Consider the following 16984-nt stretch of genomic DNA (forward strand, 5'->3'; position numbering starts at 1 on the left):
TAAAAGTCAATCAGTCCTGTCCAACTCTTTGTGACTCCATGGGCTATAGTCCATGGAATTCTCCAGGCCAGAATTCTGGAGTGGGTAGCCTTTCCCTTCTCCAGGAGATCTTCCCAACCCAGAGATTGAACCCAGGTCTCCCACATTGCAGGCGGATTCTTTACTAGCTGAGCTACAAGGGAAGCCCAAGAATACAGGAGTGGGTAGCCTATCCCTTCTCCAGGGGATATTCCCGACCCAGGAATCGAACCTAGGGTCTCCTGCATTACAGGCAGATTCTTTACTGCCTTAACTTAGAAACTCCCCTGAATAAATTTGCAAATGGAGATAACAGGAAAGTATGTAAATACATTCTAATTAAAGATTTGCTCTTTGTGAATAGCCTCCCTTTTGTTATCTGTTCTCCCTAATTGATATGATCTGGTAAGGATAGATAGTAATACTGTGTAATGTGATGGCTTTTACAGTTAGTTTTAATTTATAAGAATGGTAAGTCAAACATTGTACATAACCTAATGATTCAAGTCAAAGTTAAGATTCAGGCTGTTGGCTTATTTCCATTTTTTTAATGTACAAAACTTTGTATGCCCCAAAGCTTTGATTTGTATATCTAAATGGCAGTTTTTCTGTGCCATTGTGCATGCTATTTATCAGAAGAAATCAGTAGCTGAGGTACTATTCGGAAGCATGAATTCACATACACAGAATTTCCAAATGCTACTAGATCTATGTATTCCCAACTGTGGACATTAATTTTAAGATTTCTTAAAGATGTATTTCAGTAGACCTTTGTTTTGTAGTATGACAGCTAGAACTGAGAACTAACTAAAATCAAGTTCTGTGGTTTATCTTTCAACATACCACATGGCCCTTGCTGAGAAATTAGATGATTGGTCAAAACAAAGCAAAACATACAAAATCAAACCTTCCAAACCCAGTATCTGCAGAAAAAAAGGCAGAAACTTCTCCAGGACAGAGAAAAGCTTTTTGGACCTTCCAAATCAAGTTCAAAATACTTTTGAGTTAAAAAATGTTAATAAAGTAACCTATTTTAAAAGCCAAGTGAAATATTTTAAAATATTCCCATTGTTTTAAAATGTACTATTAGCTCAACTGTGTTTTGTTAAGTGAGCACTTTAGTTTAAATTTTGGGTTCTTCAGTAAATTTTAGGTACAATTTCCTCTTAGCTTTCAGAGTGATGATTTCCTAGAATAAAGAAAATCTCTCTTTGTGAGTCCAGGGATAAGGACTACTTTTATTTATAACCATGGGCAGGATCAATGCAGGATCTTTTGGAAAACCACGTTATCAGAATACTTTTCTTTGCATTTTTCTCTAATTAACAAATAATATTCTTTCTATTGGATAAAATTGTGATAAACTTTGAAATGCACCCACCCCCCATAAAGAGAGACTAAGTGTTCTGGCTAACATACTTTTCTAGATTATATCTGCTTTTTTTTCTTTTTAATTGAAGTATAGTTGCTTTACAATGTTGTATTCATTTCAGGTGTACACCAAAGTGATTCAATTATATATAAATATATATATATATATTCTTTTTCAAATTATTTTCCATTATAGGTTATTACAAGATATTAGATATAGTTCCCTGTGCTATACAGGAGGTTCTTGTTGTTTATCTGTTTTATATATAGAATTTGTATCTGTTAGCCCAAAACTCCTAATCTATCCCTCCTCTACTTTTCCTTTGGTAACTATAACTCATATGTCTGTGAGTCTGTTTCTGTTTTGTAATAAGTTCTTTTGTATCTTTTTTTATATTCCACATATAAGCAATATTATATTGTATTTGTCTTTTTCTGACTTATTTCACTTAGTATGATAATCTCTAGGTCCATCCATGTTGCTGCAAATGGCATCATTTTATTCTTTTTTATGAGTAATCAGATCAGATCAGATCAGTCGCTCAGTCGTGTCTGACTCTTTGCCACCCCATGAATCGCAGCACGCCAGGCCTCCCTGTCCATCACCAACTCCCAGAGTTCACTCAGACTCACATCCATCAAGTCAGTGATGCCATCCAGCCATCTCATCCTCTGTCGTCCCCTTCTCTTCCTGCCCCCAATCCCTCCCAGCATCAGAGTTTTTTCCAATGAGTCAATGTTTCGCATGAAGTGGCCAAAGGACTGGAGTTTCAGCTTTAGCATCATTCCTTCCAAAGAAATCCCAGGGCTGATCTCCTTCAGAATGCACTGGCTGGATCTCCTTGCAGTCCAAGGGACTCTCAAGAGTCTTCTCCAACACCACAGTTCAAAAGCATCAATTCTTCGGCACTCAGCCTTCTTCACAGTCCAACTCTCACATCCATACATGACCACAGGAAAATCCATAGCCTTGACTAGACGAACCTTTGTTGGCAAAGTAATGTCTCTGCTTTTGAATATGCTATCTAGGTTGGTCATAACTTTCCTTCCAAGGAGTAAGCGTCTTTTAATTTCATGGCTGCAGTCACCATCTGCAGTGATTTTGGAGCCCAGAAAAATAAAGTCTGACACTGTTCCCACTGTTTCCCCATCTATTTCCCATGAAGTGATGGGACCAGATGCCATGATCTTCATTTTCTGAATGTTGAGCTTTAAGCCAACTTTTTCACTCTCCACTTTCACTCTCATCAAGAGGCTGTTTAGTTCCTCTTCACTTTCTGCCATAAGGGTGGTGTTATCTGCATATCTGAGGTTATTGATATTTCTCCCAGCAATCTTGATTCCAGCTTGTGTTTCTTCCAGTCCAGCATTTCTCATGATGTACTCTGCATATAAGTTAAATAAGCAGGGTGACAATATACAGCCTTGACGAACTCCTTTTCCTATTTGGAACCAGTCTGTTGTTCCATGTCCAGTTCTAATTGTTGCTTCCTGACCTGCATACAAATTTCTCAAGAGGCAGGTCAGGTGGTCTGGTATGCCCATCTTTTTCAGAATTTTCCACAGTTTATTGTGATCCACACAGTCAGAGGCTTTGGCATAGTCAATAAAGCAGAAATAGATGTTTTTCTGGAACTGTCTTGCTTTTTCCATGATCCAGCAGATGTTGGCAATTTGATCTCTGGTTCCTCTGCCTTTTCTAAAACCAGCTTGAACATCAGGAATTTCACGGTTCACATATTGCTGAAGCCTGGCTTGGAGAATTTTGAGCATTACTTTACCAGCATGTGAGATGAGTGCAATTGTGTGGTAGTTTGAGCATTCTTTGGCATTGACTGAGTAATATTCCATTGCATATGTATATTTATATATACATATACACACCACATCTTCTTTATCCATTCATCTGTTGATGGACATTTAGATTGCTTCCATCTCTTGACTGTTGTAAATACTGCAGCTATGAATACTGGGGTGCATGTATCTTTTTGAATTAGAGTTTTCATCTTTTTTGGATATATGCCCAGAAGTGGGATTACTGGTTCATATGGTAAGTATATCTTTAGTTTTTTAATGAACCTCCATACAGTTTTCTATAGTAGCTGCACCAATTTACATTCCCACCAACAGTGTAGGAGGGTTCCCATTTCTCCACATCCTCTCCAGCATTTATTGTAGACATTTTAATGATGGCCATTCTAACTGCTGTGAGGTAATACCTCATTGCGGTTTGATTTGCATTCTCTAATAATTACTGATGCTGAACATCTTTTCACGTGCCTGTTGGCTATCTGTATGTTTCTTTGGAGAAATGTCTACTTAGGTCTTCTGTCCATATCTGCATTTTATTATCACTGAACTATTTCACAACTCCATAAGCTGTAGAAAATTAACGATAATGCAAATAGTTCTTCTCCACAGAAATGCAAGTCAGTTGTGTCTGACAGTGCAGTTGAACAATTCTTATCATATTGACCTGTTTTGCACCTCTTTGTAAATCTATTTATTTGCCAATGTATGTGTGGTTTTTTAAATTTTTCTTTGAAGCAGTAGTAAGGTCTTACTGTCCCCTTATTAATTACTGAGTTAAATAAAATTGTTGACATGTATTTATTTTATATCTGTGTGAATCATGACTTTACTCTTTAAAAGAATATCCTTAAATATTGCCATTTCTTATCCTCCACATGTTACCTAAAGTTCTTCCATGTAGACTACTTAAGAGTATACTTCTAAAAGTGGAATTTCAACATGCTATATGTAGTTAAATGGGTTTTGAATGTCTCATATCTTTACAAGATTAATTCTACTAACTTTGTTTTTTTCCGTTTCATCAGGCACTTCATCTCTCCTGTGGAAACTGTAATAAATATTTCAGCCATAAAAGTGTAAATAGCATTAAACTAAAAACTATGATGCCTAGGAGGCTTATGAAGATTACATTTAGATAAAATCAAACTATTACCAATTTAGGTGATTTTTTTTCTATCCTTACTTCATTACATAGAACCATCTCTTATTTGCTTTTCGTTTTCAATGAGCTTTACGTATTATTTCTGACTACAGGGTTTTAAAAATGATGTCTGTCCAACAGACTTACTTATTTGGATAAATCCTACAAATGAATACTTAGGTTACATGCATAATCTGGTTTCAGATTTGCATGTGTACAATGGAAATAAAGCAAGGCACTCTGATTTTAAGACATTTATTTTGGTGTATCTATGGAATTACCTCAAAATGTCAAGTTAGCTCCTTTTCTACAGTTACAATTTCTTCAAGGTACAGAGCAAGAGAAGACTGACAAATACCATTAGATTCTTGCTGCCGTTCTTGTTTATAGGCAGACTTTGATTTTACTTAAAGACTATATATGAAACTACCTTAGTATACAGATTCGACATGTGAAATCTGTTTCAAGCCAGATTGCTACCTGGTTACTGTGTTGAGTTACTGAAACAGTTGCTACATAGCCATGTGATCCACTTCATCTCTGTTCTTCATTTGATCTCAGTTAAGTCTTGTTTTCATAAGTTAACTTTGCACTTATCTTTTTATATTTAAGCTTTTCCAGGGTCACAAGGCAAGCCAGTGGCAAAACAGGGAACAAAACTCCCAAGAGAATCCAAAAATATTAGAGGCTTCCATCTTGGAACAGTGATGTCATCAGGAAGATTTTTTTTTTTTCCTTCCCACAAACACCTAAAATAACTTCTTAGGATAAACTTTCTTGAGGGGTAAAAAGGATAATTTCAAATTTTTATCTAGTTAATTTGAATAATTTTAGAAAGAAAGAGCGAAAGTGGAGTTAACAGTATATAACTTCTATGCTGTTAAAACTATTAACACAACAATTGTCAGACAAGAACCTGAGAAATTAAGTGAAGGGAAATACTAGAACTCATTTTGTGAGCAACTTATCTGTCAAGCAGCATTTGACACAAGAATGAAGGAAGGTCTTGTGGGGTTTTGTTCAGTGTCTTTTAGGATTTAGATGGGTTTTTATAATTAGTAGAAGACCAGGTAAATTCTATTAGAAATGCTGTGGGGGATTATTAAGTACTTTTCACTTGCTCAATGTGTTCACATAGCTTCTGGTTATTTTAAAGAAAATTCCTTGTCGCAGACTATTTTGCATTCTCTTACAATTTTAATTCATTCTACTTCACATTTCTCACTGTTTTTCCTCTTTTCTTGACAGTTCTGTTTAACTGTCACTCAGTATTCTATACAGTGCAGAGGGTGTTACAAAAGTTGACTTGTTTAAGATAAATGAGCCCCTGATTGTCGTACAAGAAGCCAATTGCTAGGGCATGTTTTCTTCCATAGTTTTTGTTTTTTTTTTTTTTCGTTAAATTAATTCATTCAGATGCTTCTTTTCACATAGGAAAATTGCTTGTTTCTAGGTGAACCATGTAAAACGTAGTCTTCATTACTGAATATGTTCATGTGAATGATCAAGGTGGAAATACTGATATATTAAAACTTATGCTTATTGGATAACTCTATCAGAATGTCATTACCAAATCTGTGGTCATTTGTACACATCCAGAAACAACAACTGCAGCTACTGAAAGAACTGGTTTGCCTCAATACCCATCCATCCAAAGCTAGTGCTTTTTAAAACAGTCCCAGCTAATGACTGGGACTTGAAAAGAAATATATTCATTTTGTAAAGTTCCTTTATAACCAGCCATAGGTTGGTTTGTTTTTCAGCTTTTGATTTTTTCCTACTGAGATTATATTCACACAGCATAAAATGTATCATTTTAACTATTTTAAAGTATACAATTCAGTAGTTTCTAGTATATCCAAAAAAAATTATGCAGTCATTGCCATTATCTCATTCCAAGGCATTCCCATTACTCCAAAAAGAAAATCTGTGTCCATTAAGCAGTTACTGCCCATTCCTCCCTAAGCTCCAACTCCTAGCAACCACTAACCTACTTTGTCTTTATGGATTTGTCTCTCCTGGACATTTCATATAAAAGGAATAATACAGTACGGGGCCTTTTGTGTCTGGCTTCTCTCACTCAGCTAATGTTTTCAAGGTTCATTCTTGTTGTAGCATGTATCAGTACTGCATTCCTTTTTATGGTTGGATAATACTCTGTTGTATGGATATACCACATTTTGTTTATTCATTCATCAGTTGATAAACACTGGGTTGTTTCCACCTTTTGGCAAGAATAAAGCAACTATGAATATTCAGGTACAAGGTTTTGTGTAGACATTTGTTTTCCATTCACTTGGGCAGATACTAAAGAGTAGAACTGCTGGGTCATAAAATAATTCTGTTAAACTATTTGAGGACCTGCCAGACAGCAGCAGCACCATTTTACATTCCTACCAGCAGGGTGTGAGGGTTCCAATTTCTCTGCATCCTCATCAAAACTTGTTATTATTTGTGTTTTTCATTATAGTCATTCTAATAGATGTGAAGAAGTATTTCATTGTAGTTTTGATTTGCATTTTCCTAATGACTAAGAATTTCAAACATCTTTTCATGGGCTTATTAGGCATTTTCATATCTTCTTTGGAAAAAATACCTGTTTAAACCTTTGCCCATTTTTAAATTGGGTTCTTTTCTTAGCATTATGTGGATAAATATGACATAAAGAGAATAAACTTTGGAATTAGATACATGGGGTTTCCAATCCCTGCTCTCAGTAACCTTGGATAAATTCCTTAATAACAAGCCACAGTGTCCTACCTATAAATAGTACTGGCTCCATGTATTTGAGAATTAAAAGAGAAAATGCGTGTAGATGTGTGACACAATCAATCAAGAGCAGTCATTATTATTGATTTTTAACATTATCTGAAATAAATCCCTTATTTTTAAAATTCTATTGATTAATTCATTCATATATTAACTGGTGATATTTTGAACCCACTATGTGTTTGATATTTTGATTATTCCATCATCTGCCTTTAAAGAATCAGAGAGTTTAGCAGATAGGAAAAGCTGAATATGTATGCAAATGATACAGTGAGGTAAATATTTTAATTGCGAGAGGTACAGGGAACTCTTGGAGGTCTGAGGAATGACTGGGGCTTTGTGTCTAGGCCACTAATAACCTATTTGTTTGAAAAAATAGGTTGTAATTCTTTACTTCACATGTTAGTGAAGTTAAGTGCCAAAACAGAACCCACAGAGTGAAATTCCCTTTTTATTAACTATGAGAACTGGCAAATGAGAATTAGCGGCTAAATATACTACAATTATGATCTTTAGCCCTTATTCAGAATAATGGAAATACTAGGATCCCATGTTTTCTTTAATCTTAATGCCTACTCAGGCCTTATAGGGGAAACAATGAAACCAATGCCCTTCAGGAATTCTGAGAGCTGACTGAGCCAGCTAAATTACATGCCTGGTATTAATGCCCTTAGAGATGCAAAAATAGAAGGCCAAGGACACTTGGTCATTGTTTACTTTTATAAATTTAATAACTGTATCTATAAAATATTTACTAGTGGAAAAATAATCATTTTTCCATTTCCACATATATTGTAGTTTTTGAAACTACAATATATTGTAGTTTTTGAAACTACAATATATTGTAGTTTTTGAAGCCATAATTTTCTCTGCTTTTTCTATCTAGATAGCTAGAGCAAAGAGTTTTAAAGATACCAAAATTTCACCTTATTAAGAATTAACTAATACTATACTGTTTCTATGGAGAAGGCAATGGCACCCCACTCCAGTACTCTTGTCTGGAAAATCCCATGGACGGAGGAGCCTGGAAGGCTGCAGTCCATGGAGTCGCTGAGGGTCGGATATGATTGAGCGACCTCACTTTCACTTTTCACTTTCATGCATTGGAGAAGGAAATGGCAACCCACTCCAGTGTTCTTGCCTGGAGAATCCCAGGGATGGGGGAGCCTGGTGGGCTGCCGTCTATGGGGTCACACAGAGTCGGACACAACTGAAGTGACTTAGCAGCATACTGTTTCTATACCCCCACATGTGTACTATTTCATTCCATTAAATATTTACATTGCTAAGATATAATATGACTGTAGTTCCAGTTATAGTATTAAGGTTTTGAATGCTAAGACTTAGACACTTTGCTGTTCTCACTATTTGAAATGACTCTGAAGTTTCTCCACCTTGTGGAATAATTATTATATATATTATATCATATATTGTACATATTCATATATTATATATTCATATATTATATATATGAATATATATATACATATACATACACACACGTGTGTATGTGTGTGTATTTTAACTTTGTATGTTTGGTCACTAAAATTCACCTCATAAGAGGGAACAGGACTTAAATTACAACTTATCTTCCACTGAATGTAATTGTTTTAAGACAAATTGAAGTACATTTCCAGCTCTTACAAAATTGGCAAGACACAAGTGAAATACCACAGAGATACGAGACCTGGGGTTGTGAACCAGAAGTCAGATATCTGTAACTTCAGCTTCTTTCCATGTAGCTTCACCCTCCACTCACTCCATTATACTAACAATTGAACAGGGAGACTAGGCTTTCCAGACACACAGATCTGATCTAGGCTTCCAACTATCTATGAGATGGACCTTCCAAATGCTACAGCACTGAAAAGGAATTAGTCTTAAGAAAATTTGCAAAGTGATATGTTAAACTCATTTTTGTACCTTTACAATACTCAAAATTTGACCTAAATATACATGTGATTCATTTTCTTCAAAGCATATTCATGAAAAGTTGAATGTACAAAATATAGTATTTGGAGAATCAACCTTATTTTCCTATTGGCTTGTATTTTATTTTCAGAGATGTCAGCTCTCACACTAACATCTTAGCCTTCCAGTATTTTTATCCTTTAACCTCTCTGTTAAGCAGTCCAAAGCCCATAAACAAATACTTAAATGTTCTGGGGAACCTTTGAAAGGAACTTCACAGGGAATTGCTTTCCTGAGTGCAAAAATTATTTTGTAACACTTCTAGTTCTTAAGTCTTCTGGTTTCCTAATCGTCAAATAAAAAGAGTAATCTTAGGCAACGTTTGCCATTAAAATAGAGTATGTCTTACTGTTTAGAGGGAAAATAAGGCTAGATTCATTTGCTCTTATGGTCAAAACACCAACAATTTCCAACCATGAACATATTTTCCTGACTTGTCCTGCTACTAGGAAACACAAGGTAGGAATGAAGTATAAAGAACATTCTGTACACCTTCTATTATTCTATCTGTAGTTACTCATTGCCAAGGGACTACTGGCAAAGCTATATCATACTAACATAGGAACACTGAAATAAGAACATTAAGATTTTGAAATGAGTTGAGAATAGTCTCACACTAACTGTGTCAAGTTGGCAGTTTCTATTTTGTTAATTTTAGGAACAACATTGTGTCCCCGTTGGTGATAGGATTACCCATTCCTCCATGTGACGCATCAAGGGTGTGAGGTTGCTGCTGCCTTTCATTAGCTGTGAAAATGATTTAGGGCTGGAGATGGAAGTAAAGAATGGTAGGTCCAGAAATCCCTCTTTCTAGTAAAACCAAAGATACTCAACAAAGATGAGTCACACACTCCAAAAGATAGGTACTTCTAAATTATTTTCTTTGTAGATTTTCCAGACTTGTTTTTACTCTTTCTTGCCTTTGGACCATTTCACTAATGAATAGAAGAGAAGAGAGAACCAATGATAATTTCAGATTCAACATTAAAATGCAGATGACTTGGATAGATTACCTATTCCTATGAAAAGAGTCTCTTTAGTGAAAGCTTTTTCCTTGGTAGCATATTGAGGGTAGAGGTGGGGTACAGTAAAAAGAACTCTGAATGTAGAAATTACTACCACTGTGACGATAAGCAGGTAAATTAATCTCTCTGTACCTCAGTTTCCCTTATCTGTGAAACAGTATTGACAATGCTCATCTTCCAGAATTGTAGTAAGGATCAAGGGGGAAAAAATGCATGGGAACGGGCTTTATAAAATGTAAAAATTAAGAGCTTTTGGTGGTGGAAATAGTCTTCGCTCTCTTATGTCATTGCTCAGTTTATTTATTTATTTTTTATTTTTTAGCCATGCCACACTGACCTGCATCTTCTGCGATAAAAGCACAGAGTCCTAACCACTAGACCACCAGAGAATTCCCTTTGCTTGGTTTAGATTCCATGATCCATGATGATTATTAATTACTTGAGTCTACCTCCACCTCTCTTGCCCTCATGTCCTGTCTATGCTCTTTTTTACTCTGTTCTTGACATATTATCAACCCTGTATAGATTAAATTTTTACAGTACAAAAACAACAAAAAAGGATGGACGATGAATTTAACCTGAGCTCTACTCTTCATTAACCTTTGGGAAGTCAGTTAACATTTCCAAGCCTCAGTTCCTCATCTAAGAAACAAAGTGATGACGACACTCCACCCAGTTATTGTGAAGATTAAATTCAATAACACCTGTAACATGACAGCACGAAACCCGGCACACAGTAAGTGGTAACTGTTAGTAGTAGTGTTTATAATCCATGATAATTATTTTTTTCTCTGCTGAGAACTCAGACCTGACACTAATTTACAAATGTTCATTTCCAAATATACATGTATGTTTGCTATACAAATATGTTAACATTTTGAATATTCTTATTTAATAACCTTATTGTTTTTAAAACCTATGTTCTTTGCCTTAATATCTTGAAGAGCCAAGAGCTTTCAAATTAATACATATTCACAGTACGGCAAAGAATTTTTAAAAAGAATATAAAACTATGGCCTTAAATCTGTCCTGAATTTATAAAATATGACATATAAGAGATACAAATATAAATATGTGAATAAAAGTCTTCAGATTCAGAGGGAGAACAATGTTTGTAATGACGTTATATGAATGATTCTGCTACCTGACTTACATAGCTAGTAGCTAAGTAATATCTTTCTCAAACCTCACTCTATGGTTCCACAAGTTTTGATGTTTACCTTCAGATTTAGAACACATTAGTCAAAACTCTTATAAAAAAGAGTTTCTGGTTACAAAAGAAAAATTCACCTTAACCTTAGTGTAACTCAAGGCATTTAAACAATTCTCCACAGCATTCTAAGGCCTGTGTGTTATCCAATGAATGGTATTTTAGTAAAACAATGAAACATTCCATGTTCCTTCTTATTACCATCCATCATCCCACAGCTGTAAAATCGCCAACTGCTAGGAAAAAGGGAACTAAATCAGTCCTCCCCAGCTGCACAGAGAAAAAGCTTAAGATCTCCCTGCCACATCATTTCTGGGATCCCAGCAGGCTGGAATCAAAGTACCATTTTCCGTGACATAACACCCCTGCTGCTGCTGCTGCTAAGTTGCATCAGCAGCAGTGTCCAACTCTGTGCGACCCCATAGACAGCAGCCCACCAGGCTCCCCCGCCCCTGGGATTCTCCAAGCAAGAACACTGGAATGGGTTGCCATTGCCTTCTCCAATGCATGAAAGTGAAAAGGAAGTCGCTCAGTTGTGTCCGACTCTTAGCGACCCCATGGACTACAGCCTACGAGGCTCCTCCATCCATGGGATTTTCCAGGGAAGAGTACTGGAGTGGGGTGCCATTGCCTTCTCTGCAAAAAGCACCTACTCTATGATTTATTCTTGTTGTTATTGGGAAAGAAGTGTCTGTAAGAGAAGTGGTAGAAAAGACAATACAAGATAACAATAGTGATGTAAATAGTGGCTACCGAATGTCAGGCACTGGCTACCCCGTTTTTAAGCCTCACAATAACTGTGTAAGGTAGACACTGATCTCATTTCCTTAAGGAAAATTTTCTTGCTGCAGTGGCAGCAGACTCGCTGTTTTTCATAGAACATGATTTCTATAATATGATCTATTAATAAAACCCCTCAGCTATAGGAGGACAAACAGGCTGACCATTAATGTCAGAACTAGGGCTTCTCACGAAGCCTCTAATACAGGCCACAAAGGAACCCCCAACACCATAGAGTGCTTCCTTTAAAGTTTCCAAAATATTACAGTGGAGTGATGGGCAGGTTTTGGGGGGCTCCGACTTTCTTACACATGTAAATTCTTAAGAGAAAAGCTGTAAATATAAAGATGGGGAAGAATTTAGTTTAGAGCCACAAAGCCACCAATGTTTCTGCCCCATTTCACTATACGTTCTTTTTTGAGAAACACTGCTGAGTGTTAGCACTGTGGTTGAAAGAAATGATTCACTTACCACCATCCACCCTCCTTTATCCTCCTTGTGAATCTCATGAGCTCAGAGGCTGAAGACAAGGTTTTCTCTGTTTTCTCTCATCAGGGAACTCACTGAGTGACCTGGTGGCTGTCATGAGAGAGGCAGCCTAGTTGCCTGTGTCCCTTGCCACAGAGATGTGGCTGACTTTGTCATGTAGATGGAGAATTCCTTGGTTGGCCACTCCACCTACTTAGGTGGGTGTTAGACCTGTGAAATGAAACTTGCCAGTTTGGTCAGGGATGTGCCGCCCATTGTGTGAGAAGCCCTCTTTCTTGAGGCTGGAGGCAAGTTGAATCTGAGTGCTAATGACACAGTTGGCCATGCCTTTAATTTCTTGCAACCATTGTTTTTTGCAAATCTGGGCTGGTCTCAGGGATTAAGGCAATCAGGACTCCACTGAGAATACACAGGATGGATCAAGATCTTCAAGTGCAATTCCACCCTTTTGGCTCCATCGGCATCTTTGTCGAATCATAGTGAAGGCTCCCACATGCTCACATATAAGCATAGGACTTACATAGGCATAGGACTATGTAACGTTCTTGGCATAGGACTGGCAGAGATAAACACGAATGCCCTCTTTCATGAAGTGCTGCACAGCCCAGACATCCTTGTTACCATCACCACTGGCAAAGCCCTTGATCATCTGGCTGAAGATTATATAGAATGGTTGTACTTTAAGACTTCTGCCATCAGCAGACCAGGTCAGAAAGGGGCACTGAGGTGGCTCTGCCTTGCTGCTGGTACCGATAACATCTTACTTCAAATCTGGATATTGAGGCCTGCAGTGGCTCTGGGGCAGCAGTGGCTGAGGCTGAAGCACTGGGAATTGATGATGTGTCCCTACCGGCTAGTGTATAAAGATGCTTGCTTTTATTGAGGGGCCACAGCTAGGCCTGGCTGTCCTTGCCCTCAGAAGCACAGAGGGATCCCTCTGGAGAGATAGTCACAGTGGTCAGGTAGTCTGGGGGGCTGATATGATTGGTCTTCAGTTTGCAGTTTACCAGGCTTCGTATCTTGACCAGCTGGTCCCAGGCACAGGAGACAGTGATGGGATTGCTGCTATTGAGTGAGAAGCATATGCAAGACACCCCTCTCAGTGGCTCTCAGTGGCTCTCACTCTAGACAGTGTACTTGCAAATACCCAGAATATATAATAAAAACTTCCAGGATTTTCTCTACAGCCTTAGAAAATGTTGCTAGAATTGGCATAGGATTGGCAGAGATAATCTGCCAACTTGAAAGTTTATATTCAGAAGATTTACTTTAAAAAAAAAAGAAAGAAAGAAGCTATTGCTTTTAAATGCATACCCATGAATGCTTTATAAGGCTCTTGAGAACTCTAGTAATTTAGTTTGGTTGATCAGAGTCATTCAGGTTGTCTCATAGGTCATGAGACAAATCAAATGTGGCCTATTCTGTGCCATTCATGTTTTGGGGGCCTCTAAGCTTGTATCCGTCCTCAGGACTCTACCCTGAAATTATCCTGTAAGGCTCAGGTTACAAGAGACAGTTGAAACAAGAGGCCAGTGTCGTAGTCTGTTTGGGCTGCTAGAAGCAAGTACTATAGACTGGGTGGATTATAAAAGACAGAGATTTACTTCTCAGAGTTTTGAAGGCTGAACGTCTGAGACCCAGGTGTCAGGTGAAAGCTTTCTTCCAAGTTGCAGACTGTTCACTGTGTCCTCACAGGACAGAAGGAGAAGCTAGCAAGCTGTCTGGCTTCTTCTTCTCAGGGCACTAGTCCCATTCATGAGGGCTCCACTCTCATGACCTAATCACTTCTCAGAGGCTCCATCTCTATGTACCATCACACTAGAACTAAGGGCTCAACAGAATTTGGGGGTGGGGACACAAACACCCAATACATTGCAGCCTGCAGGCTCTCCTTTCACTAATGCACCTAAATATAATGGCAGAAAGTTACTAACATCTTACCTCATACAGACCTGTTTTCAGTCTGGTTGACACGTCTCTAGAATATCTAGGTTACTTTCTATTTGACTAATACCTGAACCCAATTAACTTAGGTATAAAAAATTATTTCATCATTTATTTGAAACAATATTGATTCAAAAACCCATTAATGAGTAGAAACTAGTACATGTTTGTTGAATGAATATTGTACTTTCTTCCACTTGGGAACCCTAGATTCACTTCGAAGTAATAGCATTATTTCTATTCTTGTTACTTCCTGGCTGCTGTCCTAATCATTTCAGTTACCCCAGTGCTACTCTGCACCCTGCCAACTCAGCCCAGCTAACAAGATAATCAGGCTGGCTAACTGGTTCATGGTCTCTTGTGGCCCTATCCTATATCAGGGCTGGTAGAAAGAAGACAAATGAGTACGTCAATGCTTTAGGTAACAAAGTAAGGATATTCTGAAGCCTTTTATTTTTGATTTGGTTTGATTAGAAGTATCAGAAGAAAATATAAAATTAAAGAATTAGAATGCTCTCCTATTTCCCTATTCTCCATTCATGCCTCCACATGAATCCCAAATGGTACTTGCTGTCTGAGACACTCTGTGTCTTTTTTGGAAGAAGATGAGGTGAGGACAAATGGTGACAGTAATTTACATCCTCTCCCTATTCCTATGGTGCTATCATTCAACCAAATACCTGCTGAACACCTTCTTCTGGCTCAGGTAACACAATAGATCCTGAGAATACAAAGATCACACAGTGCCTGTCCTCCTAGGAGAGGCAAACAAGTAAAAGTTCACAGGAAAGTGCAATGAGAAGTGTGAGCCTAGAGGAAAGAGCATTTAAGTCTGCCTTAGGGTGAGAGGCCACTCTTAAGAGAGGAAAGTTATTATTCATTCTACTGGCTGGCAAGCAGAAGATACCAGGAGTTAAACTAAGGTTCTTATTTTTTACACTCTAAAATCCATTTAACAATAGTACCCATTTACTGTCAAAGCTGGTTTCCATGTGATAATGCCACAAATATGATTATGTTAACCTCTCCTACTGCTCACCTTACGCTTTATATCTGAAGGTCATAGTACTAAAATCTGGCATGAATGTTTTCCAAGGAATCTGGTTATCATGCTTGACTATTTATAATTCAAAAATGGAAGATTAAAAAAAAAAAAAACAAGTTAATAGGCACATCCTGGGATGACCATGGAGTTGGAGGAGTGAATCATCAGAGGAAGAAAGAAGAAGCACTATGCAAGCATAGACTCACTGTAAGAGAATTTAGACTAAGGATTTTTTTCATAAGTGAGGACTTGTTTTACATACCACGTGGAATGCTCCAGGGGCCTTGACAGGTCTGAAGCCATCAATAGGTATGCACTGGTCAGCATGGCCGTTACAGAAGCAGCTGCCCTTAACAATGAAATCATAGATTGCATAGTGGGTAAAATGTTGAGGCTCTGCATTCAAGTGGTTTCTCTGACAGGGACAAGACTGTCGTTTTAGCAGCTGCACACGGAGGTTGGTGATCTTCAGCTGCTCCTGCACCTTGGCACCGTAAGGGTTCTCCATATCATTCGGTGGTGACAAAGCTCTGAAAATAACCTGTAAAGAAAAAGAAAACGCGGTGCATATACAGGACTGTGTGCAAACCCTGAACTCTCCCGCCCCGTGTAGTCCTGCTTTGCTTTATACCTTTCATCATCTACAAATGATAAGATAAGAGGGTTTCAGACCTTGATCCCATCTGGGGAAGAGCTGCCCTATTATTTCAAGGAACAGATGTGCTGCCTGTTTGGATGCAGAAGTATAAACTGAGTAACAGCAGAAACCTGACTCTTGGGATAAAGGCAGCCATACAAAGATCTTGAGAGAAGAGCCTTCCAGGCAGAAGGAACAGCCAGTTTAAAGACCTTTAAGTAGAATCAAGCTTGGCTTATTCAAGGAAGAACAACAAGATCAGTGTGACCAGAGTCCAGGGGACAAGGGGACAGTGTTCGGAGAGGAGGAGAGAGCCCTTGTATGACAGATTATGAATACAGTGCCCTTTAAAGGCCATGGTAGAGTCATTCTAACTGTAGTGGGAAGCCACTGGAAGGTAATAGGCAGAGAAGCGATGTGATCTGATTTGCATTTTTAAGAAAGGGAACTTACTTTTGTGAGGAGGGTGGATTACAAAGAGTAAAGAACAGAAGCAAGAAGACCAGTTAGGGAGAGACTGCAAGATAATAAAGATCCAGGTACTTATATTTGTAAATGAGGTATGACCTTTTCAAAGGCTCATCAGTTATTAACTGAGGCCACTTCCACTAGAAATATTTTTGGTCCTCCTTTTCTGGATCTGCCTGGCAAGCCTGTGGCATATATTTGGAATATTTTTGTGTGTTAGTCACTCAGTCATGTCCAACTCTGCAACCCCATGGACTGTAGTCCACCAAGCTTCTCTGTGCATGGAATTCTCCAGGCAAGAATA

The 16984-nt window shown here is 37.9% G+C and overlaps 1 protein-coding gene and 1 long non-coding RNA gene across 7 annotated transcripts in view; one reads left to right on the forward strand and one right to left on the reverse strand.

Moving 5' to 3' along the window:
• NTN4 (netrin 4) overlaps positions 1–16984 on the reverse strand; it is a 139189-nt gene that overhangs the window by 73081 nt on the left and 49124 nt on the right. For all 4 annotated transcript variants that reach the window (XM_061416958.1, XM_061416956.1, XM_061416957.1 and 1 more), the window contains one exon: positions 15838–16116. In XM_061416958.1, coding sequence (XP_061272942.1) covers positions 15838–16116 — 279 coding nt within the window. The remainder of the gene's footprint in view (positions 1–15837; positions 16117–16984) is intronic.
• The window catches only part of LOC133247757 (uncharacterized), a 72723-nt gene that overhangs the window by 51711 nt on the left and 4028 nt on the right, over positions 1–16984 (forward strand). For 2 of the 3 annotated variants that reach the window (XR_009736483.1, XR_009736481.1), the window contains one exon: positions 10633–10843. This is a non-coding gene — a long non-coding RNA (uncharacterized LOC133247757). The remainder of the gene's footprint in view (positions 1–10632; positions 10844–16984) is intronic. The other variant, XR_009736482.1, reaches the window with a different exon arrangement.

This window comes from Bos javanicus, chromosome 5, assembly GCF_032452875.1.
Source record: "Bos javanicus breed banteng chromosome 5, ARS-OSU_banteng_1.0, whole genome shotgun sequence".
Classification (NCBI taxonomy): domain Eukaryota; kingdom Metazoa; phylum Chordata; class Mammalia; order Artiodactyla; family Bovidae; genus Bos; species Bos javanicus.